The sequence below is a fragment of the Bactrocera latifrons genome, unplaced genomic scaffold (genome assembly GCF_001853355.1).
Source record: "Bactrocera latifrons isolate USDA-ARS-PBARC rearing strain unplaced genomic scaffold, ASM185335v1 scaffold_380, whole genome shotgun sequence".
NCBI lineage: Eukaryota > Metazoa > Arthropoda > Insecta > Diptera > Tephritidae > Bactrocera > Bactrocera latifrons.
In genome coordinates, this window is record NW_017537024.1 from 179,976 (window position 1) to 206,794 (window position 26,819).

The 26,819-nt window shown below is 38.6% G+C and overlaps 3 protein-coding genes across 3 annotated transcripts in view; 1 reads left to right on the forward strand and 2 right to left on the reverse strand.

Annotated features, from left to right (window-relative positions):
* The window catches only part of LOC108972139 (neurobeachin-like protein 1), a 70,698-nt gene that overhangs the window by 18,185 nt on the left and 25,694 nt on the right, over positions 1–26,819 (reverse strand). The window contains exons 4-14 of the mRNA XM_018938639.1: positions 9,934–10,077; positions 9,597–9,869; positions 9,407–9,521; positions 8,537–8,705; positions 7,626–7,750; positions 7,251–7,558; positions 7,028–7,189; positions 6,487–6,957; positions 6,174–6,346; positions 5,814–6,106; positions 5,624–5,738 (exon numbers count right to left, since the gene is read on the reverse strand). Of these exons, the coding sequence (XP_018794184.1) occupies positions 5,624–5,738; positions 5,814–6,106; positions 6,174–6,346; positions 6,487–6,957; positions 7,028–7,189; positions 7,251–7,558; positions 7,626–7,750; positions 8,537–8,705; positions 9,407–9,521; positions 9,597–9,869; positions 9,934–10,077 (2,348 nt within the window). The remainder of the gene's footprint in view (positions 1–5,623; positions 5,739–5,813; positions 6,107–6,173; positions 6,347–6,486; positions 6,958–7,027; positions 7,190–7,250; positions 7,559–7,625; positions 7,751–8,536; positions 8,706–9,406; positions 9,522–9,596; positions 9,870–9,933; positions 10,078–26,819) is intronic.
* On the reverse strand, positions 10,872–12,170 carry LOC108972148 (cuticle protein 21). Its single transcript, XM_018938650.1, has 2 exons — positions 12,060–12,170; positions 10,872–11,840 (listed from the first exon to the last, which is right to left on the reverse strand). Exons 1-2 carry the CDS (start codon positions 12,072–12,074, stop codon positions 11,127–11,129), a joined length of 729 nt encoding a protein of 242 aa, XP_018794195.1. The 5' UTR covers positions 12,075–12,170; the 3' UTR covers positions 10,872–11,126.
* Positions 23,570–24,677, forward strand: LOC108972149 (cuticle protein 21). Its single transcript, XM_018938651.1, has 2 exons — positions 23,570–23,624; positions 23,758–24,677. Exons 1-2 carry the CDS (start codon positions 23,613–23,615, stop codon positions 24,418–24,420), a joined length of 675 nt encoding a protein of 224 aa, XP_018794196.1. The 5' UTR covers positions 23,570–23,612; the 3' UTR covers positions 24,421–24,677.

Below are 26,819 nucleotides of genomic sequence, written 5' to 3' on the forward strand. Positions count from 1 at the left end.
CACGTAGCGAAAAGAAGAAACGACTGGCGCGCTGTTGTTAACTCGGCTATAATCGCGTAAGCGGTGACTACGCCAATCAAGAAGAAGAAGACGTCAACTAAATTCACATTATTTTCAATGCTTTCACACTCGTAATCATAATCAGTCAGTTAAAATGTGCTAATGTAAGACAAGATGCTTCCAGCAACCATTTATCTGAGCTCCACCTCTTACTAAGAAAGTTTCCTCCAATAGAATTATTCTAGGATTTAAAAGAAATCGATATTTTTGAATTGAAGTGCACTTTAGAACCCTTAGAATGTTTTTAAGTTTATAGAAGAGTAAAGTCCTGTCCAATCCGTAAAACTATCGAAAGGTTTGGTTCAGTTAGGCACTCTGAGCCGTTTAGCCTTTTTTAATATGTCAATTGAAAAGCCCCAATAGATGGCGTTCCTAGAATTAGATTCCTATTATAAATATTTTGACAAATTTGACACCTATCGGATCATGTGAACTATATCATTTTGAGTGAAGCGCCTTTTGTTATTGTCAAAAAATGGATAAAATTTAATTTCGCATTTTTATAAAATATTGCTTTTTGAAGAGATAAAATACATTTGAAGCATAAACTTAGAGTGATGACGAGTTTCTAAATACTGTCTGAGGAAAATCAATCATCAAAGATTGGTATTGGTGAAATGAGCATCGGAAACGTTGAAAGCAGTGGACACCCAATCGAGATTATTACCGACGAAAACATTAAAAAAAAAAAACAAAAAATGCTACAAAATAATTGTGGATGACCGTAAAGTGCAGTAGTTCGATATAGAAGGCACTTTAAAGATCATAAGGCATTTAGTCATTGTAACTAACATACAAGGTGCGAAATTCCTTCGAAACTGTGCGTGAATTCATAAAAAATCAGCCGAAATCATCATCGAAATTCATGGAAATGGAATTGAACATCTCCGAAACATCGATTTATCGCATTTTGACCGAACGTTTGGGCTTACGAAAGGTGTGTGCACGGTTTGTTCCGCACAAATTGACGGACGACCTAAAATTCCTCAAAATGCAAGATTCGAAGGACGATTATTTGACCGAAAATCACATTTTAACCATTAACCACTACCCGTATTCACCTGTTGCGGCACCGTGCAAAATGCATTTGCCCATGAAAGGAAAGCGTTACGCAGCGTAGACGCAATTCAAAAGGCTTGCACCGTCATACTGACGGCTATACCGGCTAACGAGCTAAAACATTCGTTCGACATGCTTTTGGACCGTGTAAAAAGCTACATTGAAGCAGAGGGAGACTATTTTGAGTAAAATAAATTGATTTTGCCGAAAAAACCATTTGTTTTGTTGTTTTTTTAAAGTTCTGTTTACTTTGGAAAGCACCTTGTAAAAGGTAAAAAATTTAGTAATAATAACTCTCATTTACAGATACTGTAGGTTAATACATTGCTGAAGAATTGAGAAGCAAGTAGACTAGTTACAAGTAAGACAAGTCATAAGTTTGACACAAAAGTTTGTCAAGATGAGGGACTTCATTGACTCATGGTAAGTCTTGATAAAATTAAAGAAAAACATATTTAAAATTTCAGTTTCGAGTATAATACATATGCAATAATACTAATAGGAAATAAAGTATCTAAAAGAATTTGAAACTATTCACTGCACTTAGTTATAAGTCATTCACATTTCCAGGGATTTTTTCGTTCAATTCCAATGATCTGCGTAAATTTCCTGCCATTAATGATGATTTCATAGAATTTCCGTAATTAATAATGAATAATTATTCGTTAAGTGATAAGCGTAGATGGGCGCTTACTCTATGAGTTCATGGTGAAATTTTTCTTTCAAATTGATTTATATTAATTATTATCATTTTAGAGTATGTCATCATTAAATCACAAAGAAATGCCCACAATTGGGAATATTAAGAAGGATTAGTAATTTTTAAGACGGTCACGAGAACTTTAGCTCAAAAAATGTGTAGTCATCGTTACAAGCAAGCTGTAATACAAATATATGCTATGGAAGAGTGCTCGTGATTAGCGTTATTGACGGAATGTATTAAATATTTGTATATTTATAATATTTTAGAGCCCAAATTCAATAAGTTAAATGTTACGTGTTGTGTTTGCAGTGTACACAGGGTTGAGCATGCGTATACGTAACATTAAAATGCTGGAATTTCACGAAATTTCTTTTATAATTATTTTAATATTATCTTATCTTTAAAATTCTTAAAATCTTAAAAAAAAAAAACTATCTTTATTATCTTTAAATTTTTTACAATTAAAGAAAACTTTCTTCTTACTAATTTAATCGTTATACATATATCTATTTGATATAATATAATTTCAATGAATTTTTAAAATCAAAAATAGATTTTGGGTTAAAATTTAGTGTTGAAGTGTTTGAAAATGGTAAAAAGCGTAAAAAATCATTAAATAAGATGAAACCCAGACAAAATAAGAAAAATTAAAGGAAAAATAATTAACGGTCGATCTGAAGAAAAGAGGAAGGGGAGAGAGTTGGTTGATTTTTTAAGGATTAAATACGTTGTATCTCGATTTCCGAGTCCGATGGAGCTGGTATTACGAATTATGTGGTAGATAAATAAAAAAAAAGAGGCGTTGATTAATTTGGTAAATTCTTAATTTTTATTTTTTCAGAAAACCTATGATACTACCGTATATTTTCTTCTAATATCAGAAATCAACGATAGATTTCAACGATAGCTCTTAAATTTTATTTTCATACATTTTTTATCTACCCTTTCCTAATGTTTTTCAAGCTATTATGACTTTTTTTGTTTTCAAAAAACAATTACGCATTACCCAATTTCATCATAATGTATGAGCAGCTTCTAAAGTACTACCGGAAGTGAGTGACAGAGATGTTGCTGGAAACCATACTTAGTCATAGTTACAGTCAAAAAAAAAAAAAATTATAATTATCAATATTGTTGACATTTCTTCGACCACAAATGATTAATGGGCCAATGCTTTATATAAATATTTGGTCTGATACTATTGCTACATATTCCCCTAGCTAAAAAATGTGTGCCTAATACATACAATACTATGTACATATTTACAATGGGTTGGGTTTTACTAATCCAATTTCCTCGCTGATAACACCGTTCAGAGTAAACGTATGCATAAACGTGTGGAAGCAGCCAAATGTTGGCATGCACATATGTATGTATGAATTTAAGCATTATGGTTCTCATTACGTGTACACTTATGGGCTCTAGACACGAGATAACACCATCACGTGATGTACTATGTTCACGATTTGTATAACGCCTTTTTGATCTCAGAACGGTTCATGTGTGCAAAATGCATATACTTGTAAGTATATACATACAAACATATGTATGTTATATGTTTGTGAGTATGTATGTACGCCATACATGCACCTACATCGTTATAACTAGACAATTTCGAATCATAAACGAGCAGTAGTTGTTAGCTTAGCATGATAAGAGCGTATGCAATTACTGATTTCAAATGCTCTGCACCGTTTTCCTTTCATGTCTGTATGTATGTAGGTATGAAGGTGTGTATGTATGTTCGCAGGCAATGGAAATTGAGGCAAACTATGAAAATGTTGTCGTAGGTCATTGACTAAATACTAGTAGAGATATGTTAGCTGCAGCTGTTCATGGACTTTAGAGCATATGTGCCTACGTTCTTGACTAAATTGAATGCTGATAGCGCAAAAAATATATAAGTAACGTGTGTAAATGTTGCACATGCACACATACATATACATACATCCGAGTGTGCATTATGGCGTTAATGTATGTTAACGGCAATTTGCGTATAATAAATTTAATCTGATTTCAAATAATTTAATCACTTTAAACAAAGCCGTGGAATATGCAAATGATTATTGTAGTTGTTAGAGCTTAGATAATTCGAGACGAAATATTTGTCTTTGATAAGTATTTTAGCATTGTTTCGTAATTATATAATAATTGAAAAAAAAATCATTTCTGCCTTGCATTATATATATTATAGATATCACTGTGTAAGCACTTAATCCAAATAAAGTTGGTTTATAAGAGTCGAAGTCTAAGTCTAGCCCCTAACCCGGCATTTTGCTGACAGTTCACGCCACTAATTTAGCTTTTCATACAGCACCATCGGGAAACTGATCACATTAAGGATCCCAGAGAGGGACATTATGAAATCTTCACGTGCTATTCCTAGCAGCATCTTTTCCGCACAAATACCTCCGATAAATACATATGTGGTCGCGGTGGAGTTGCAGAGAGCATTCTCATGGACGGATCGAAACTCAAGGGGAAGGTTGGAGAACAGTCTTCTGTCGGAAAATCTCAATCAACATTCGTTTCTGACTGTTAGACCACGTAAGCGGCTTTCACGCTGAAGTTACCGCCACCATGTAAGCAACAGATGTAATTCTCCGATATAGAGCTCTTTGTAGGCTCCGATAACAGAGTCGCTATGCAGCCCTCGAGCTCGCAGACAGTGAGCACACAGCTAGTAAAGGAGTGCAATTCCTCCTGGCCACGGCGTAATCATCGGCAAACCGTTTAAAACTAATGACATTGCAACAAGGCGACCTTACCCAATGTCCATCAAGATGAGTACGAGCAGGAGTTCGGGTGCTGGATTTATGGACCTCACATGAGCTCACCAAGCTTCGGACAGCAAACTGTATTTGTAGAGGTGCTAAAGCATCTGACCCAGAGTGGAACGTAATAGGCTTATTGAACTACTAGCTCTTAACAAGGTTCACATGATAATGATGCCCTAACTAGATACTATCCCTTTGACACTTACGGGGTGAGTCTAAATACTTTGGAGAACGCATATAGACAATTTCTCTTTCACTATTCAGCTTTGGTCAGACTAATGCTGATTGGCTGGAATTGATAATAACAGCTTGACGGGCTCCAGGCGTTTGATCGATATGCGAGGATCTTATTGATGTAACCCTATTAGATGTGGCATCACAACGGATAGATGCCTCTAGCTGTCCAAGTGGAAATATTCGCGGCCACACGAGAAATCAGCAATCCATCCTCAAAAAAAAAAAAAAACAAAAAAAAAACAANAAAAAAAAAAAAAAAAAAAAAAAAAAAAAAAAAAAAAAAAAAAAAAAAAAAAAAAAAAAAAAAAAAAAAAAAAAAAAAAAAAAAAAAAAAAGGCCCGAAATTTGAGCGCAATAATTGATGAGCTTATGCTTGTAAAAAAGAAGTAATTGGGAGTCAAAAATTACTTATTCATGAAACATGAAATTTCGAATAGCTAGCTGAAATAATTTTTTCAACAATTATACATTTGTTAAAACCCAAAAAATTTCCTGAACATTGCCTGCTGGTGGGGTTAACATGTCAATGCAATGCAAACAAAAAATCTTATTAACATTTTCTAACAACTCTGTTAATGGTATGCTCAATACATTCTCGGCTATGACTGCTCAGATTACTTAACATTATTGTAGCCTACTTTCAGGCTATATTAGTTGTGATGCATACAATCGCTACGTGGAAAAAATTACCACATACAATTTTTAGATACAAATAAACAAATATGCAAACACAAAAAAGTGAGCTCAAAATTAATTTAGTAATTAAACAAATTTATGCATCACTTACCATGATATGAAACAGTAACGAATGAGATTTGTACGCAGGTCTCAGTACAGCCGATTGGTTTTAGTGTGCGCACAAATTGGCCATCCTGTATGGTATACACGTTCACAGTGCCGTCCTAAAACATAAAATGCATACAAATAAAATTAGAATACAATCAAAAATCAAATTACGGTAAATTTAGGTAAATTACCAGTGAACCCGAAACGACCATATCCAATTCAGTATAAATGGCGACACTCGAAATGGCATCATCGTGACCGTAGAGTGTGGTCAATGGTTTGGGCGAGAAGGCATTCTGCGTATTCAGCTGAGTTATCGCCTGCAAATGGGCCTGCCCAGTAAGCGCATGCATTGGAATGTTTGTGCTGGCCGGCACATTGCCGTACTGTTGCGTCTGTATGCTCCAAACGATGCAGGTACAATCACGAGAACCGGTCACTAAGTAAGAGCCGCAGTTGTCCAACGCCAGGCAGGTGATTATGTCTAATAGAAATGCAAAAATATTTCGACTGCTTAAAAGGACAAAGGGGTGTAAACTTCGTTAACAAACCTAAGTGACGCGTTACAGAGGCTACGGTTTTTCCCTTATGTAAATTATAGACACGCAGCGAGTTATCCCAGATGCCGCCGGCATACAAAAGCTTACCATCTGTGCTCACGGCGTACAGTTGTGAGTGTGGATTTTGTGAGGGATGGAAGGGGCCAAAGATGCGTTTGCGATTTCTAGCAGAATAAAAAGTTATAAATAACCAAACAAATAGAGCTTTAAATACTTTTCAGATTAAGGAAAATGGTTTGCTCATAACATCATTCGAGTTCTTTGGAAAGTTTTTATGATATTATTATATTTCACCTTTACTTACTTCAAATTCGTAGTTGTTGCATCGATTTCCAGCAGAAATCCTCGATCCTTATCATAGGACATCCATGAATTAGCACCAAGTATACATGATTTTGATATGCTGACAAGCACATCCGGACTGAGTTGTAGAAATGAGCGCGGCGGACTGCGCGGTGCGCTCAGGAAGACAATTGGATCTTTTGGCGTTGACAGCTCGCAATAATATTGCACAATCTTATCGAGAAATTGCGTAAGATCCGGTCGTTTCAATTCGGCGCGCACCAGTTTGAGTGCCGTCTCCTCTTGTGTCAAACGACGCGGATGTGGTTCACGCAATAATTGTGATGGCACTTGACCGAAGTTGTTGATCATACCTTCAACAGCTTCACGTTCAACGGGATTGGTGATTTTATCCAAATCGACAGCACCTTCATATGAACAATAGTAAAAAACGTTGAGCGCTTCGACAGCTTTGGGGCCTTTCTGTTTGTAGCTGTGTTAAAATAATAAGGGTGTGAGACTTAATATACTGCAGGGAAACGTTTTGTCATGGAAGTACTCACCCGAATATCAAATCGATCCAATGATGCAGATTTTGACTGACATATTCCGATTCTAAAGCACGTCGGTGTATAGCTATAAACTCCTCTGGTGTGTTGGCCCATGTTGGCAGTATGACGTCATCCACTTTTTCTTTTGTTATTTGCAAGTGACCCAAATCAAATCTAAAGTTGGCAAATTATTTTTATAATGCAATTATAGTTGCATATTTCAAAATATAAATACTTGTTCTTATTTTTCAGAAATTCGGGAAAATAAAAGAATTCTGGTATCAGCTCCTTCACATCGTTCGGATTGTCCATTAACAATTTCCACGTTTGTGGTATCGAGTGGAATTGCCGATCGGCCACATCGAAGCGTCCACTTTGCAACTCAATGTGTAGCGACGTAAATGGTTCCACGCGCAGCAAATAATGCAAAACACCGCCAGAATTTGAGTAATGTGTGCCGTAATGGAATTTCGGTATCGCACCCGAGGGGTCTTCGAAGGACTCGTATTTGATGCGCACACCAGCCTCATTTTTAGGATTGATCTAAAGTTTGTGTGAGTTATAAGTGTATAAGAGATGTGAAATATAATGCGTTTTCAAAGTAGCTTACCACGCCAACAGGCTTGGAAAGATCGCGAAAAGATTTTGGATCGGTTAAGTCTAAAACATCGCTGGTATAATCCGACAATATCCAAGGAAATACTGGGTACTGACTGAGGTCATTGTAGGAACGGCCTAGAAAGGAATGAAAACAAATAATAAGCTATGTAACTGTACTTAGTATTGTAAAAAGTGATTTCAAAAATAATAATTGATTTTTGAAAAAATGGCGTCAAAAATGTTTAAGAAGGTGGTGTGAAAACTTTAACCCGATTGGTCCAGAGGATTCGGAGAAAATTTCCTTACCGGCTCTGAAAACAGGGTTTCACGAAAAACAACAATTTAAAGATTTCATTTGTTGTTGTTGTTGTAGCGGCAGATTTCTGCCGAATTCAGTTACTTAGAACCGACAGTAGTGGGAACGGAAATTTGATTAGTCAGCTACTTTCAGCGTCGGCTGAACCGATCGGCTTGGTAATCTGCACTCAAAATTTTAAAGGACAAAAAGCGTCAAATATATTTTAGAAGAAGAACTTTAAGCCGATTGGTCCAGACTACTCGGAAAAAATTTCCTTATCGGCTCTGAAAACAGGGTTTCGTGCAAAAACCGCGTTTAAAGACTTGATTGATTGTTGTTGTAGTAGCTATAGAACTCTGCCGAGTTCACGTTCCTTGACCTGATAAAAATCCGGGTTCGTTCCGGTTACGTAGAACCAACTATCATGGGAACGGAAATTTGACTGATAGGCGGGTTTTAGAGTCGGCTCTCAAAACCCCTTTTCGTTGTCTAGAAACGCTGTTTAACTCAATCTTACATATACCTAAATATTTTTGTCGAATCGACTTCAATTTGGGCAATCCTCTCAAATATACATATATATAACGTCAAACTCGTTCAATCAAAGCACTGACTTGACTTACCAGCAATTGTGTTCAAGTACATAAGATATTCGAAATTGGAAATCTCACGATTTACCCACTTCTGCGTAAGTCCCGAAGCGCGCAGTAGTTCTCCTGGAGAGCGGCCGGAGCCATATAAAATGTTTGGCGGTTGGAGGCTCAAAATTTTCGTAAAAACTTTGTTGCGTGTCTACAAATAAATTAAAGAAATAAATTGCAAAATTTTTCAATTCTACCTTTGGTAGCCTTTTGTGTACTTCGAATCGGATATGAAATCGTTTAATTTTGATTCCGACAATATTAAACGAATGGAAATACAAAACACACTTAAAACAAGAAAAAACGTTAACTTCGGCTGCATCGAAGCTAATATATCCTTCTCAGAAGCATTTCTCTTAGTAACTATGTGTTCAGATTGAATGGCAGCTATATGCTATAGAGAGCCGATCTGAACAATTTTTTGGGGGATTATATTATTACCTAAAGCAGTAAACCATGTCAAATTTCAAGAAGATACCACGTCAAATGCGAGAGTTTTCCATACAAGCCCTTGAATTCGATCGTTCGTTTTGTATGGCAGCTATATGTTATAGTGAGCCGATCTGAACAATTTTTTCGGAGATTACATTATTATCTTAGAAAATAACCTGTGCTAACTTTTGTGAAGATACACTGTCAAATGTGAAAGTTTTCCATACAACAATTTGAAATGAAGTTTGCAAAATTGTTAAACGATATCTTAAAACTGATGGACTAGTTCGTATATATACAGACGGACACGGCTAACATACTGATCATTTATATATATACTTTATAGGGTATCCAAACTTGATATACCTTGTTGAGGGTATAAGAATATATATATACGTATATAATAACAATCGAACTCACCTTTGTAGTAAAATTGAGAAAATAACTAGTTTGATCGATTAAAAATATTTCCAAAGCGCTGCGCCGCAAATTGAATTTGCGCAAATGTACCTCACGTATTTTGCTGATTGGAAAGCTTTTCGAAGCAAAAATTTAATATAATAAATTTTAAAATTATTTTTCAAATCGAACCTGTTTTAACACTACTCACCGAAAATCGTGTTTGGAGCCATCTTCCGAAGGCGGACTCAAATCGATGAAGGTAAATAGCGTTTGATTCACCTCGATTTTACCTTTCACCTTCGTCATCAATGTAATCAGTTCACAGTCTTGTGAAATGACTGATTTTTCCAGTGGCACATCTTGCTGCGATTGCGCTTCAATCGATTGACGCAGCTCCTCTTCAAGTTGTAGATTCTCATCGTCTGCTAAGAAGTCACGTACAACGGCACTCTTAATTGTCGAGTCGAATTCCGAGATTTCTCTAAATTTTCAATATTTTTTTAAGAATAACCTTTGAAATATGTATAATATTTCCTAAGCCCTACCTTGGATCATAGGCATTTGTGGCATTATCACGTAAATTCGCCGCATTCTCGTGCTTGTTCGGATACAATTGCGGCTCGAGTTTGAGACGCATGCGCGCGACATTCTCATGATTGGAGAGCATCCAAAATTCTTCCGGCGAATTACTGGAAAAAAGAGTGATTCGATTAGGTTGGAGGTTCCCATATAAGTATTTAGAACTTTTACAGATTTATATATTCGATTTCACTTTATGATTGCTAGCACGCATGAACAAAATTTGCAATACGGGGTAAGGGGTGTACATATATTTTTAAATGTCTAAAGATTGTAGAGCTATAATTAAAAAAAAAAATTTGCTTGATTTTGGATTCTAGGAATTCTTTCTATAAATCTGTTTTACCGTGGTGTTAAATATTTCCTCCAGGGTCGTGTGGACACTCATGTAACACCTCTCCGCCTTTGGTCCGAATCCGTCATGCAGCACGTTTCTTGGGCCTTCCTTTAGATGACGTCGAAAACCACCTGGCTAACCCTTACCAAATCCAACGAGGACAAGGTACCCATTATAGCAACAACAACATTTAGTCCAGTTGTCTAAATTTCAGGTCGGGAAAAAACGAAAAATAACGTGCCTCTTCTCTAGAAGCACCGGTTTCTAATATGTCTTCTTGGATAATGAGACTAAATCTATTACTAAAGTACGACAAATTTTGCAAGAGTCATTTGAAAACAAACTTTGGACGAAATTCGAAGTCTCTTTTTGGAGGAAATTTGAAAGATTATGAAACCTAAGATCTTGAGAACCAATACTACGAAAGCCGTGAGAACTCACATAGCACAGTATTCGAAGTTGGGAAACAGAGAGAACTCATGCGAAGCTTGACATATGTAAGTCACAAGTTTTATATTTCCATTAGTCTATTCAACCTTTTCAAATATCAAATAAAGGATAAATAAATTTTTTGTTTTAACAGTTTTTTTTTTATTAACGATGAAAGTTTTCAACAAAGACAATGAGTTTTTCTAGTTTATTTACAAATGGATGTCCCCCGTTGAATTGCATTGTTCTACCAATAGTTGACGCGCACAGCGCTCCCAAGTCAGTCGGCAAGGCAAGCAACTCAACAAATAGCTGACATTTCGGACAAGAGTGTGTCGGTACGTGGGTTATCTACGGGGTCAATGGTCAATCTTCCAAGCAGTTTCCTTTTGTTTAGACAACAATTGGAGCCGCAAGGGTCTTGGCGGCAACGACTGGTGCTGGAGCGGCCACAAGTGGGGCAGCAACAGCTTTGGCGGCGACGACGGGAGCAACAGCGGCAACTGGCACATCCTTTTGGACGACAGCGTTGAAACCGTTGATGGGATCAGCGTAGTAGTTGACAATACGACGGGAACCGTCGGGTTCGATGAGCGAGTATGAGCCACGAACGATATCACCATCGCGGGTCTCCTCTTGAGTCTTGGAGTCACCGGTCAAAGCATCTTGTACATTGTAAGCGTAGGTGTATTGTGGGTGTGGGTCAACAATGTCGGAGGCGACAGCAACTGGAGCGGCGACTGGTGCGGCCAAAGCTCTAGCGGCAACTACGGGTGCTTGGGCGGCAACAACGGGAGCTGGAGCGCCAACAAGTGGTGCTGGGGCGGCCAATGGAGCGGCAATTGGTGCTGCCAAAGCTCTTGGGGCAAGGAGTGGTGCTGGGGCGGCGGCGTATGCTCTGGCAACAACTGGTTTCACAATGGGTGCGGCAGCAGCCAATGGAGCTGGAGCGGCGGCAACCAATGGAGCGGGGGCAGCGTAACGAGCATAGATGGGGCCAGAAGCGTAGGCTAGAGGTGCTGGAGCAGCGGCGTACGCCAAAGGCGCAGGTGCGGTAATGATACCAGCGTTGGCAGAGAGCGCCAAGGTAGATAGAACAGCGGCAAACTGTAAGGCAAAGTAAGAATATGTATTTAAAATGTGTGAGCGTGTGTGTTTAATCCAACGGACGCTTGGACACCGACTACGACGGTACTTGGAGAATGTGGAGGCTCCGAACTGCATCGCTTACTCTTCGTACAAATGCGTAATCCAAGCATCCGTTGCCTTCGTATAGAGTACGTTACGAAGGCTGTGGTGATTGTCGCAGGAGCTCAAAATACTTACAACGAATGGACTCATTGTGTGCTTAAGCTGATTAGATTCTCACTGTCGGTTGATTAAAACAAAACTGACATACTTTTTCCAAAATCGCGACGCTTTTTATACTTCCAAAAATTCCAAATGAAGCGCACGCGCGATGAGACCCCAGCTCTCGAAAAAGAGAAGAAGACGATTTCCAAAAATTTGAATATTTGCATTGTAGCGGCAGCGCGCTCTTCCACACTCAGTCTCGAAACTAGAGGTGTTGCGGTTTGTACTAAAAACTGCTCTACAATTTTTTGTTTTGGCTTTTGTTTTTATTTTTTATTATTATTATAATTTAATTTTTTTTTTTTTTGATTTTAGCGAACATATGACCTCTTCAATGCAACCCATACCTCGTACACGAAGGGCGGGTGGCGTTAATTCAAGAAGCCAAACACGAACTCAACTACCAATGACCAACTAAAAGCATTTTGAAATTCTGCTGGTGAATTCTGGGCACGTAAATCGGGTAAGTCAGCAAGGCAAACGCGTGAATACATACATTTCAATATTTATAGCACATACACATGCACATACACACATTTACATGCCATTGCGCTTTCATGGCATCGGCTGGTGAGTTAGTAAACTATGCGACACTCACGCACGTGGCTTGTGAGCCACCTACTCCAAAGGCCTGCGCGGTGGTGGCTGCAGTAATGCGGTGACATGGGAAAAGACATCTATTTGTTGGAATCGGCAGCGCAAGCGCCAACGCATAGCAATAATTGCAATGCAATGCAAGTAATAATAAAAAAAAAAAAACATTAAAAAAAATTAAAGGGTTTTATTTGTATTTAATTTTTTCATTGCCTCCGCGCTGGAAGTGCTTTGCTATAAAATAAATACATCGTAAATCTGCATGAATGCACGAACCTACATATATACATACACACATAAAAATTCATATATAAATATGTATGCAGCATGCATTCCATTCAACGCTAGAAATTGCCCAAAATGTGAAATAAAAATTGCGATCGCCACGATAACGAACTAATTTCATTCAAACGCTGAAATTTGGTGAGTTCAACTTAGCCATTTAAAAGACTATTTTTGGCCTTTTTATCGCAAGCGATTTTGATTGGCGTAGTGAAAAATGGAAAGCTTCGCAATGAGTTGCATATTAAAAAAGAGGCTCACAAGCGAGTCATGTTGAGCATAGAAAATGCCAAGCACCGAAATAAAAATAAAGTTAAAGCAATTTAGAATAAGGAAGACTGAAAACGCGCGTAAAACTATTTAACAAACTAATGAATCTGAGGTATTCAACCGATATCTGGTGTCGTAGAAATTGTGTTAAAGAACAATGAGGAAGAATTCGCAGACGAATTTTAAACAAAGTTAAGTTTGCAAACATTTTTGTGCAAATATTTAAAGAAATATTTTAGCAGGTTTTTTCTGTTTAATTCAACCCTAAAGCTAGGTTCAAAAATTGTAAGTTTGAGTTCACTTTTAAGCCTAAAAATCATTACAGAGGATGGACAGTGCTTTGCGGTGGCCAATATTTGCAAGGGAATGCAGCAGCAATAACGTCTATGAAAAATCTGTAAATTTTGCTGATAATAGGAGAACAATTAATATGTTCTACAGTCATACACACAACATCACTGTTTTCTAAAGCCTTACAGTTACGCAAATTAGCTAGCGATTTACGCAGCAATTATATAAATATAATGCATATTTATGTAAAGCTTCGTTTACTGACATAATTCCTTCTTTTTGAATTCGCTTCCATTGCCAGCCATAAATCATTAAATTGGGTAGCAGGTTTGCTAAAATAAACCCATTGAAAATAGCATCAAACGCAATAAAGTGACTTGTGACAATGCGTGCACCCAAGCATATAAGTGACCACGTCCATGCCTTGGCGACTGGGTAAACTATTCTGCGAACAGGTTATACAATCGATGCCTAATTGATGCATTTTTAATAATGTGCCAATTTGGTCACACCAGAGCACTAGAGTACCGAGCGGCAGACAACAGGCAGCTGGCAACGGCAAAAGCCGCGCAGCCACAGCAGCAGCGGCAGCGGCGGACGCAGACGCAGAACAAAACCACGACCAAACAACTAAAAGTGCGACAAAAGTGAATGGCAAATGGCCGCGGCGCTTGATTGTACATTGTGATATGCCGACCGACGCGGCCCAAATGAGAGCACCAGCAGCCGCCGTACTGCCAGACACAGTCGCAGTCGCAGTCGGGCGTTGCCGAAACGTTTTGGCTCTGGCAAATCTTGTGCAATTATTCCTTTTATTCTTCGAGTTCGGTATGCTTGCTTTGATTTTGTTCGCATCTAGTAAATTTAGTTATTAATTCATTTGCAGGAGTGAGCAGCCATTAGGCATTAAAAACGTAAGACGGCAACCGAAAGCACTGTATGCGCAAGTAGTGCATCTACGCGGCTATGAACACAAGTGTGTGTGYGTTGTTGCGCGCCAAAATCGCTTAAGCAAATCTCTAAATCTCTAGATCGTAACAACATTTCCGCCAGCGTAATGCGAGCGACGTGTCACAACATCAAATGCACAAAAACAAAAAATGTCGCACGCCAAAAATTACACGCGTATGAGATGCGTGTGCGTGTGTGGGTTCGCGTTTTCAAGTATGGCTTTTGAATTTGGTCAAAGTTCTAATTGAAATTGATTTGTATGCCCATCACGTAGTTGTTATTAACACATTTAGTTTATTTGTTGGCAATAGTATATTTCTTATATTTTTTAGATAGGAAAAACTGTTGACATCTCATCAACATTCATATATCAAATGTGCCAATTTCATACGTATTTGCAAATTGGGTTCCCCTAAACTGTGTCACCTGGAAACCCATTTGCACCTCTTTCTCAATATTTTGGTTTCTCCGACAAACAGATTAGAGGTACAGTTTTAGGCTGACTACGAAAAACTTTGCAATTTTATTAAAAACATTTGAATGACAGAAATACGCTCGGAAATATGTCAGCTGTCGAACGAACAGTAATCGAAACTAGTTCTGGCGTAATGCTCGTGCATATCTCTCTACACTGCGCAGATGTGTAGCAGTAAATAGAACAATACTGGTTTATTTGCTGCAATTTTTGACATTTGTGTAAAGTTTTGGGTAATATGTCAGAAAGTGCGTTGTAGTTGTTGTAGCGAGCTATAAAGTGCGTATTTGACAGTGAAATTTGTTTACGGCTCTAAAAGTTTATCAGGTACTTTTTACAATAAAATAATGATTAAGAATAAAATCGCAAATATATTTTGATAATAATCCTAATATCGAAGAAGTAAAAGAAATGGATGTTTCAAAAATTCTTTATATTAGAGACAGAACACATGGGCTATCATAATTTCTTCTGGATCGTCATACAACGTCGAATTGACTCTGCAAAAGATATGATCGCTGGCAACACACATTCTTCAATTTATTTGACTTAGTTAGTTTCCTTTTTCTCTGGCGGACTGTTGATCTGGTAACTGATGCGCAGAGCATACTAAAATTATGGAAGGAACACTTCTCCAGGATACTGATTGGCAGTGAAAGTATAACACCAGGGGATGATGAACCTAATTTCAGCAATAACGATGGAACAGACGCTGTCGGTCGAGCTATTCAAACACAGAGGAGAAGAACTGATAAGAACATACATCAGCTTCTTTACAGAATATGTTCCGATGAAAGCATGTCCGACGATTGGAATTTAAGGAAAAGGGAGACCCCGCAATCTGCGCCAACTACCGTGAGATAAGCCTCCTCAACATCGCATATAAGGTTGTATCGAGCGTATTGCCTGAATGATGAGCTGTATGAGAGATACAAGGACATTGATATAGTACAGCGAATTAAGTGACAGCGGCTTCAGGGAAAGCAGAGAAAAAGGAAGACCTCCACTTCGTTGGAGAGATCAGGTGAAAGAGGACCTGACTGCACTTGGTATCTCGAATCCTTTGTATTACTTTTTTCTTATAATCAGGTTGGGGGCCCACTACTAGGTAAATAAATAGGTGGTATACAATTAAAACAGCATTTAACATTTCTACTAACTCGGCTCGTGATGTACGTGCAGTGCTACGACCACTTGTTTTTTGCGCAATTTAGCTTCGGTTTAGCCAACTTGCGAACTTTTTAAGCCTTTGCCAATTTCCGAGGCCAAAGCATGGTATTGGAAAGCTCGCTCCCGCATGACGCGAACACCTTCGCTACCAAATGAACCGAATATAAATATAATTTATACATTATATATACATATATTTATTTAAAATCACTTTACTTATATAACTTGATTTATATATGTATGAATATTATGTACCAATGTTTTTTTTTTGTGCTTTGTTATCGCTAAGTAAGCATGCTTACTTTTTGGTATTTGTCCAATACAACACAAGGTCGTCTGTTTTTGTTAAAACCGTCACGTCACGCACAATAACATGGCATAAACGTAGCATAATATGCAGAAAATAAAAGAACAACAACAACACAAAAGGCAGCAACAATTGTGTCGGGAATGCTAGCCTTTTTGGTGTTGTTTTCATTTTACTGCGCATGCGTACATATTTATTTTCATTTAAACGCTGAAAGCGTGGTTTACTGTTGAGATAACGCAAAACCAAATTTTAATTGGTTATTTACTGGAAATTTCGTCTCCACGCTTTACAGCCATATTAGTTGGGATTTTTTCCGTTTAAATAATTAACTTTTACAACTACAGTAACAGTTATTTTGGCATGAACTTGCAACACAAATATTTTGGACATTACCAGAGTTGCAGCTGTTGTCAGTTAGCTATGTTCTTAAGCAGATATGGAGTTATAAAAATTGCTTCGAAAGAAATATTTTCAAGCTTTCCCGAGTTGTTTCAATTAAGTACAATTTCTGCAGTATAGGCTTTTTCAATAGGGCACTGCAAAAGTAGACCGCTAAGGACAGCAAACGACGCCATATTTTTCCCGCTCTTTTGACATTTCTCTTCAGTAAGGTTTGCCGTTTTATCATAGAAAGATGTACGATCTAACAACGAGTCGAAATTATTAAATTGTACTACCGAAACACGGAGTCAGTGGCCTCAACTTTAAGAGCGGGTTTTTCAATAAGAGCGCTACAAAAGTTTTTAAAGTGAGTGTGTCAAGTTGTCATATTATTTTTATTCAGTATTGTTTGCCATTTCATCACTGAAAGACCTACGCCTCAACAACGTTTAAAAATCGTTCAACTTTATTACGAAAATTCATGTTCTGTAAAAAATGTGTTCAGAGCGCTTAGCTCAACTTATGGTCGACATAATCCGCATATTGAGGGTACTATTCGCAACACCATCACCTATCTTGAGACCCAGCATTATTATTGGATAATATCGACCGAATATACCACGTCCAGCACGCAAACAAGATGAAGAAAATCTAACAGCCGTATGAAAGACCGTAGAGAGTTGATACGACCCTGTTCGCAGCAACTCGGACTGACGTATGGAACGTATGGCACGACTAGGCGCATTTAACGTCGAGATCGTAAAGTGAAAGCGTACAAAATACAGCTTGTGCAAGAACGGAAGCCGCCCGACCTTTCCAAGCGTCATCGTTTTACTCTATGGTATCTTAAAACGTTCCGAGAGGATCGAACGTTATTGGGCTAACTTTTTCAACGATGAGTCCCATTTCTGGCTCATTGGGTAAATAAACAAACAAAATTGACACATTTGGGACGAACAGCAACTGGAAGAGGTTCGAGAGCTGCTGTTTAAACCAGAAAAAAGAACGGTTTGTTGTGGTTTGTGGGCCGCGGGTGTAATCATCGGTCTATATTTCTTCAAAAATGATGCCGGTGCGAACGTAACTGTCAATGGCGATCATTATCGCGTCATCATAACCGACTATTTGATGCGTGAAATTAAAACCCGTGATCTCGGTGACATTTAGTTTGAACAAGACGGCTCCACTTCTCACACATCGCATCAATCAATGGATTTATTGAGTGAACATTTCGGTGAGCAGATAATTTCACGTTTTGGGCTAGCTGATTGCCCACCAAGATCGTGTAATATCACTCCGTTAGACTTTTTCCTGTGAGGATATGACAATCCCGCTTTAATTCAGACCTTGGAGCAAAACATCACGCGTGTCATTCGCCAGTTATCAGTCGAAATATACGAACGAGTCACTGAAATGTATGTTTGGTTCATTCACACATTTGGTTGAAATCGACCCAGCAGTTTCCGAGTTATAGCATTTCACTTTAAGGTGGGGAATGGAGTTTAAGTTGATATGAGTCCTGTTAACTTTGACTAAAAACATCTTCTTAGTGCTTAATTGGTGTTATCCAGGAGAAGTGAGGGTTTTTTATACGATATATTAATTTGGAAAAATATTCTAACCTTTTGGATATAGCCATCTACTTGATGTTACTTCCCTACAAATTCAAGAGCAGCTCTGTCTCACATTTTCTACGTGAGTTAAGGGAAATTGCGACCAATAAGGGGCTCATTATGATCTCTGTACCCTACAAAGGTATGGAAATCAAGTGAATTTAATGGTGGAACATTTCTGAACGTCCTGCCGCCACTTCGAATCCCTATTACCCTGATATGAACACAACTAACTCTCCTGCAAACTACTGTGTACTGGACATCCTCTACAAAGTAATCGCAAACTCCCAACATAAAACGGTGTGGCAACTTCAAGTTTTTCTGCTGTCACAATAACTGGCATGCGCTTGCATATCGGGTTCCTATTAACAATGACAAATGCGCCCCTCACTTCTGTGATGATAAGCGATAAATTCGATGAAGTATGCTGTGCGTGACTCTGGCGCGCAAATAACGGTATGTGTGCAGTTGCTATTGCAAGCGGACGTGCAGGCGGCAGCACTAAAAAATTAATAGTTCGAACCATATTCTATTTAAACTGCAGATATTAAGATTCGAATCCCCTTTTTAGCATTACCAAGCGTTTCGAAGTGCTCCAAATCAAGGTGCGAGTATGTAAAAGTACGCTTCAAACGGACATTTTAATTAAGCCGACATAAAATGCTCCACACGCACTGCCATAAGCGTTGTCATGCACTAGCAAAACGTTTTTCTATTTATTTACACACCAAAATGTATGGTACATGTGGTGGCCCCTCAAGCGGTGCGGCCGATGCTTAAAATGTGTCTGCCAAGGCGTCAAAGGCTGCGCTGAAACCAGAGAGTCGGCCAGCCAGCCTGTCGATCGGTCAGTGAATTAAAAATGTTTTTCAATACTTATACTGTCGGCGCTGGCAGCGACGCTTGCAACTAAACAATATTACGTCAGCATAATTTTTGGGGCAATTGTGGACAAAAGCACATTTATGCGTTGCTGGGGTGCACATGTCTACCGACATAGTGAAATATGTACACTTTAGACATGGTGCAAGTACAAATCGACATCCGCACATACACGCTTGCCAATTGATACGTTTGCGCATGTGCAGTTGCTTAACGGTTACAAAGTATTTTTAAGTTCAATACGAACAGCGGAAAACAAGTCCAGCACACTACACAAAACGCTGTTAGCCTCGTGAACTAGTTAGTAAAAGTGAATGGTCTATAGGAAAATCATGAAAATTTGCGCGGATTTGGATTTTCTTATTTCATTGAGGGAAATATAGATGTTATAGATTTTACTTTTAGGCTTCGAAGAACGATTTTTCTTTTACTCTAGTATAATAATAGCACATAAGGACCCACAACTGTATTTGAAATTTTTTTCTAAAAGGCCGTTTATGGAACTTATATGCTATTTCAAGAAATATTAGTTTGTCAAAAAAGTCTTGCGGTATTTTCGCTAGTTGGCGCTGAGAGCGCGTAGTTCTAGTTTTACTCGTCGCATTGGGTCATGCTATACCTTTTTGGAAAGCTCATGTCACTCGCTAACACGTGTTTGATTGTCGTTTCTTTTAAGTCGTTCGTGAGTTACGCAAACATGGAGCCAAATAAAGAGAAAATACGGCATATTTTACAGTACTACTACTACAGTACTACTACCACATAAAGGCAAAAATGCATCTCAAGCCGCCAATAAAATTGGTGCAGTTTATGGACCCGATACAGTTTCTATTTCCACTGCACAACGATGGTTTCAACGTTTTCGTTCTGGTGTTGAGGTGGTCGAAGATGCGCCACGCTCCGGAAGGCCTGTCGTCGAAAACTGCGATAAAATCGCTGAATTGGTCGAAATAGACCAGCATCGGTCAAGAGCTGGGCATGAATCATCAAAAAAAAATTTTTATGAACAATTGAAAATTCAATAACAAATACCGCAAGACCTATTATTAGCTGAAGACAAGTTTCTGTAGCTCACCTTCGCACATTGTGGTGAAATCAGGTGATAACCACGCCTACTCTCCGCATAACGTTTATATTGAAAGCTGCTAAAAGTATGATAACTAAATAAATTAAATTTTGCACCAAAATTTACTTTTCAGGTCCCTAGATAAGGAATATGAGGTCCTCAGAGCCTATGACTGATTTCACCACAAATGGCAATTAAGTTAGTAGTTTTGTATTCAGCCCTTTGTGAAGGTAGAGGACAAACTTCTGTGGTTGGACTGTAGCTATCGACAAATCGCCTTAATCCTATTTCCATTCTGCTTAGGTGTTTTGTTTTTTGCTCTATGGTCTTGTCTGGAAATATGAGATCCGTGGTGTTTTTGCCTTGTTCTTGGAAAAGGGAGGAAGATGATTCTTTTTCATATTTTTCCAAACCGCTGAAGCAGCTGACATTCAATAAGATGTTCTATCGACACACACCTTTCGTAAGCCCAAATGTTCGGTAAAAATAAGATAAATTGATGCTTTGGAGATGTTAAATTTCATTTCCGAGAATTTCAATGATGAGTTTGGCTGATTTTTGATGAATTCACGCACATTTTCGATGGAATTTCCGGTGATCACGGATTATGATTGGCTCACATGTTGATCGTCATTTATGTCCTCACGACCAATTTGAAAACGTTGAAACCACTCGTGCACTCTGCTACGGAATGGGCAATCATCGCCATGAACTTCTTTGAACAATTGAAACGTTTCGGTATAAGTTTTACAAATTTTAAAACAAAATTTAATGTTGGCTCTTTGTTCGAAGCTCATTTTCGCACCGACAACACAAACATACTGACACTTAAAACGCAATAACTTCACTTCCAATCGATAAAATGTCATGAAATCCTCACTGAACAATCGATAAAGATAGCAGATTCTAACGCACCAGTCGACATATAGAAAGCGCCATCAGGAGGCGCTGCACTAAATTCAAAAAGTCCTGTTTACTTTGGAACGCACCTTGTATTATGGTTTATTGCCGACATTTTTTGGAATCAGTCAACGAATTACCCCAGTTTTCATAAACTACATATAAAAGTGTTCGTTATCTTGCAGCTTTTATGCTGAATATGCCTGTCAGTACGTGACTTTTAATCATAAACTTGCATCGAGATATATTTTTGAGTATACTTAAGTAATCTCAAAAGGTAATAAAATCAGTCGAGACCTTCTTCGAGCCCCGACATACTCTATATAGTGATTACCGACATTTTACCTAACCCGTTATAGTAGTTTTCGACCTCCCATCTGACTTTAAACCGGTTATGATGGCTATGAATGAAATTGGTCTAGATCGCGCTCCCAACTTCATATCCCTAAAAAATTTATTTGAATTTGAGGACTAAATCGTTAATGTAATTAACAACTCTCATGCATATATGTAAAATCGAAGAGAAGGTGCATTGAAATGCAAGATTTTAATTAACGTGAAAATTCTATAATATTTTTCATGGACTTCTGAAGTTGTTTCAGCTGCCTATTGTTAATCTAATTCGATGAATTTGTTAAAAATGAGCGGCTTTTTTTGTATGAAATATATTATGAATGAAAAATTACATAAAAGCGATTGGAGACGGTCGTATCCTTATGAGCTTAAACCAAATAAATAAAAAATATAGCAGTCAAAGGATTACATGGGTTTCGACGACCAAAAACGGCAATTTTTAAAAAAAATTTCTTACAAAAATATTAAATATTTTATCCAAAGATTGTATTATTCCAAACATGCATCTGTTTTAATTTTTTTTTTTAATTCAAAGGAAAATATTCAAAACTCGCCCATTATGACGTTATTTTCGTCAGTTCCTGGGCAAAAGTTGTATTCGAATTGACAGCAGTACTTTTTGTAGGATTTTCTTCTTTACTGGCGTAGACAACGAGTTAACAACAGCGCGCAAGTCGTTTATTCTTTTTGGAATGTAGCGTCAATTGGAGATTTGGTCTGGACTTTCCAACGGAGTGAGGATGGAGGCATGTGTAAAAGTTCATGTAGTTCCAGAAACAATTCTTTTACATATAGCTCAGCAGCTCACAACTTTCGGTCTTATACCAAGTATCCTCTCGGTGGTCAAAGAACATCCCTTTTGAATGCTCTGCTGAGTTTAGGACCCACCACGCAAAAAGCGCCTCCTATGAAAATGTACGAGATCAGCAAAAACAAAAACCCCCAAACTATGTATTGGGGGGGCGGAAAACAATTGAATATTATATTATTTATTTTATTTTATTTTATTTATTTTATTTTTTTTTTTGAGAAACCCATTTAGCCCATTGAGGACAATAAATATGTATTAAAACAGCAATTCCTACAGGGTTCGCGCGAATACACCAGTTTATCACAGAGTAACTAACTGCTTCAGCGGTTAATTTGGTCGGTATTTTGGTCAGTGACGCCATGCGCACTTCAAGTGCGTATTGAAAAACGTTGATAAAATGCGAGCAGTTTGAAAAATTAACCGTTTTTATTGTGTTAAATAAAAAAAATTGGTTTGTATCAGCCAGAGACGGCCGTTAAATTCTCAGCGCAAGGCGATGTTGTGTGATTTGAGTTTTATGAACATGACACATGTGCGATTGGGCGGTGAAATAGATGTTCACGCGCTTGGCAAACGTTGACGCCGCACACGAGTCCATATGGTCAGGCTGGACATTTAGAAGCACGACAACAGCGCGCCTTATGGCAACGAATTTTAGTGCGTTCATTGAGAAAATGCTCGCAGTACGCTCGCACAAAGCGCAATGATGAAATCACACTGCTGACCATAAATCGGTACTGGTCTGCTGCCTTTAAACTAGATGATTGCATTGGGCAGCGGCACAAGTGGATCGCACGAATGCGCAATGCAATGGTAACCAATTAGCTGCGACTGTTGCGATGCCAATCACATTGAATCGAAACGTCGAACGTCGCCAAAAAGTTGGACGCTGTGCTCTTGTTTTTGCATTTAATGCAGCGTTTTTGTGATGCTAAGTGGCATGTTGTTGCTGTACATGTTGATGGTATGTGTCGCAGCAGTGACGGTGTGGTTGACAGTAATGGCGCGCAGCTGTTGACGTTGCAGCTTCGTACGATCTTCGCGCGAATAGTCGTGCGGCTTTAGAAATTCTTCACATTCGATTATAAAAGTGCAGGCTTCTTGGGGGATTTATCTCAAACCACAATCGCAATTTTGTACGCTAACATCGTCGCAACAAGCACATATAGTAGCAAAATGATCACAAAGGTAGACTTCGAAAATCATCAACGAACGCGCGGTGGTGCGTCAGGAATTCACGTCCTGACGCACCTACGCACAATTCTACTTAGAATTGAAAGTGTACACTAATTAGCTTTCTTTCTGTGCTACTCCTTTGTAGGTGGCGTTGGTTCTCTGCTTCAGCATCTCGCTGTCCGTTGCCGCACCCGGTGACATCTACAGCCATGGCGGTCTCAGTTTACACGCGCCCATTTCAATTGCCGCCGCCGCGCCGGCCATTACATACGCAGCACCCAAAATCCTTGCCGCCGCACCAGCCATCAGTCAGCAGGTGATACATGCACCAGCACCAGCTCTCATCGCTCAAGCTGCGCCCACTTACGTTGCACAAGCCGCGCCCACTTACGCCGTAGCACCAGCGCCCACCATCATCAAAGCTGCCCCAGCTGTTGCCGTCGCCAAGGTAATCGAACCGGAGCCATACGATCCCAATCCACAATACAGCTTCGCATATGGTGTAACCGATCATCAAACCGGCGACTCGAAGGCGGCGGAGGAATCGCTCGTCAATGGCGTCGTGCACGGCAGTTACTCGTTGACCGAACCAGATGGTTCCATACGCAAGGTCACCTACACCGCAGACAAAATTAACGGTTTCAATGCTGTGGTTCAGAAGCAAGGTGGCCCCGCACCGGTAGCCGTAGTGGCCAAACCCGCTGTCGCCGTAGCCGCCGTGCCCACCATCACTAAGGTCGCTTACGCTGCGCCCGCCATCGCCAAGGTGGCGTACGCTGCACCAGCACTTGCCTATGGACACCACTAAGTGTGCCTCTGTTAACCTCACATTCGTGTCGAGGTTGCTGAGCATTATTTATCGTAATTGTTTCGTGTTGTTGACCGCGCTGCTGATCTATGGACATATGACTTCTGAACCGAACAAAGGAACTTATATATAACAGAAATATATATCTACATATATATATGCATATATTAATAACTAAACAATTTATTTGTTAACTTATGAAATACACTTATAGTCTTAGCAGAGCGCTCGTCTGCATGCGGAAACAACAAAGTCAACTAGAACTTCTTAGCTACAATTATAAAAACAARCACACACACACACTCTCGCGATCGCGCGCATCACTCGCGATCATCCTCGCTCATTAAGCGACGTCGCGCGCTGGGCGCCACCACGCGTGACTCATAACGGGGTTCACGCCACAGTCTGCTAGCAACAACATTCCGAGTGCGGCTGCTTCTGTCGACACAAAGCTGTGTGTGTGCGCGCACCAGTATTGGCGGCGTAGTTGTTATGGTACACGTATGTCGTTGCATGCTTCACCCAAGCATCCATCACTCTCACTCATCTCAACTATTGTGCATCTCTAATCAATTCTTTATTAGCAATATTGAATATTATAATTAATTTTATTTTAATTTTTGATTTCTTTTTTGTTCATTTTATGTATGTAAATATGCCTGTAGAGCAATGTGCCCGCGATTTCCAGCTTCATTACACACACACAAACACCTATATATAGAAAGTGATTGTGCGTACGCACACATACACATACACAATGTGGTGTTTGTGTGCGTGCATTGGAAATCGCGGCAAAGAGTCTCGTGTATTAGCTTGTGCACTTACTGAAATAAAGAATTCAGTACAAAAACACTAAATTCCAGACATTTTATTCAGCTATTTCGCAGTTATAACCGTAAATGGTAACTGGTCTTGCACACTTTTTCGCCTTTTTCTTTGTTTCTTAGCGGTTTCAGCGCGATTGATGTCTTTCGGCTGTTGATGGCTACTGTTGTAGCCGACAGTGTTGTTTATTTGTCACACACACACACATTCATTCATAAGCATACATATGTAAAACCATGGTGTAGCGCAATTCGCGTCTGCATTTGCGCTTTTTTGGCCAGCGCATTTGTTACAGTTTGCAGCTACTACAGTCTGGGCTCACTAGGTCAACGTGGTGATCATTAATTGTAAAAGCCAGCAATTGGCCATATTAGTAATGCAATTGCAATGCGACAACAGTTGTGGAAAAGGCGTGCCATGAGGACTGCCAGTAGATGAAAATGCATACACGCATAAATGCATACAGTTATACATAGAACAGCAGATAGTGTGAACTGTTGATTTTGAACTTTGTTTATCGTTTTGCATAAATTTGTATTAAAAATATGCAATTATGTGGTACCGGACCTCATGTGAATCCACAGTGAGCTAAATGTAGGCTAGACATATTTGTACAAAAGATATCATTGGACTCTAAAAATATGCAATTTGGAAAAATATTGCCTACAATTAGGCGCTGCAGGCAAATAACAAAAAATTAGATAAAAAAGTGGAATTTTTGTTGTTATTACTCAGCCTTAGGGCAGTAGTGTTTGTAAATATTGTATAAAAAAAAATAAGTTGATTAGCAATACTATAAGATATACAATAAGACTTTTTCGACCACGCAAAATATAACAAAAAATTTCTATTTTAATCCAAAAATTATTGTCCAAAAGTACCCGAAATTATCAAATATCTAGTTGTTATAAATAAGTTTCATATTTTTGAGACTAAACGTACTAATTTCTGTTAGTGTAGGTATTTTAGGTATCTGCATATTTCAAAAATTTAAAAAATTGATAAAACTCGTCTATATTTGTGTGCGAACTTCACAGTAGCTTCCAGTAAAATATAGCAATGAATTGTTAACATTCTTTAACACGGCGCTCGAATAATACGAAGTAGTTTTCGAGAGAAAGGTTTTGCGGAAGATTTGTGGTCTTTTGCGCATAGCCAACGGCGAATGTCGCAGTCGATGGAAGGATGATGAAAACACTTCAGCTTTGAGAGTATTCCACAGAGAAAGACCAGGTGGAGAAGGACCTGGCTATACCTGGAATCTCCAAGAACGACTGGCGCGCTGTTGTAAGTGGTGTCTATGCCAGTAAAAAGAAGAAGAAATAATTGTTCTCCTTAAGAGACACAACAAAAACATTTTTTTGATTAAAAAATTTTGTTTTTATTCGTTAATTGCAAAGTTGTACTAGTTTTCATCTTACAATTGTTTAAAATTTCAATTTGTTTAAGAATATTTTTAAGGGATCAGTAGGGTAATCATTTTTCAAAATTTCGTTTTTGTTTGCATTTTCTGTTCCCTTATAGTGTAGATAACCACTTTACCATTGGAAGGTTTCGAAAAAGACCCAAAAATA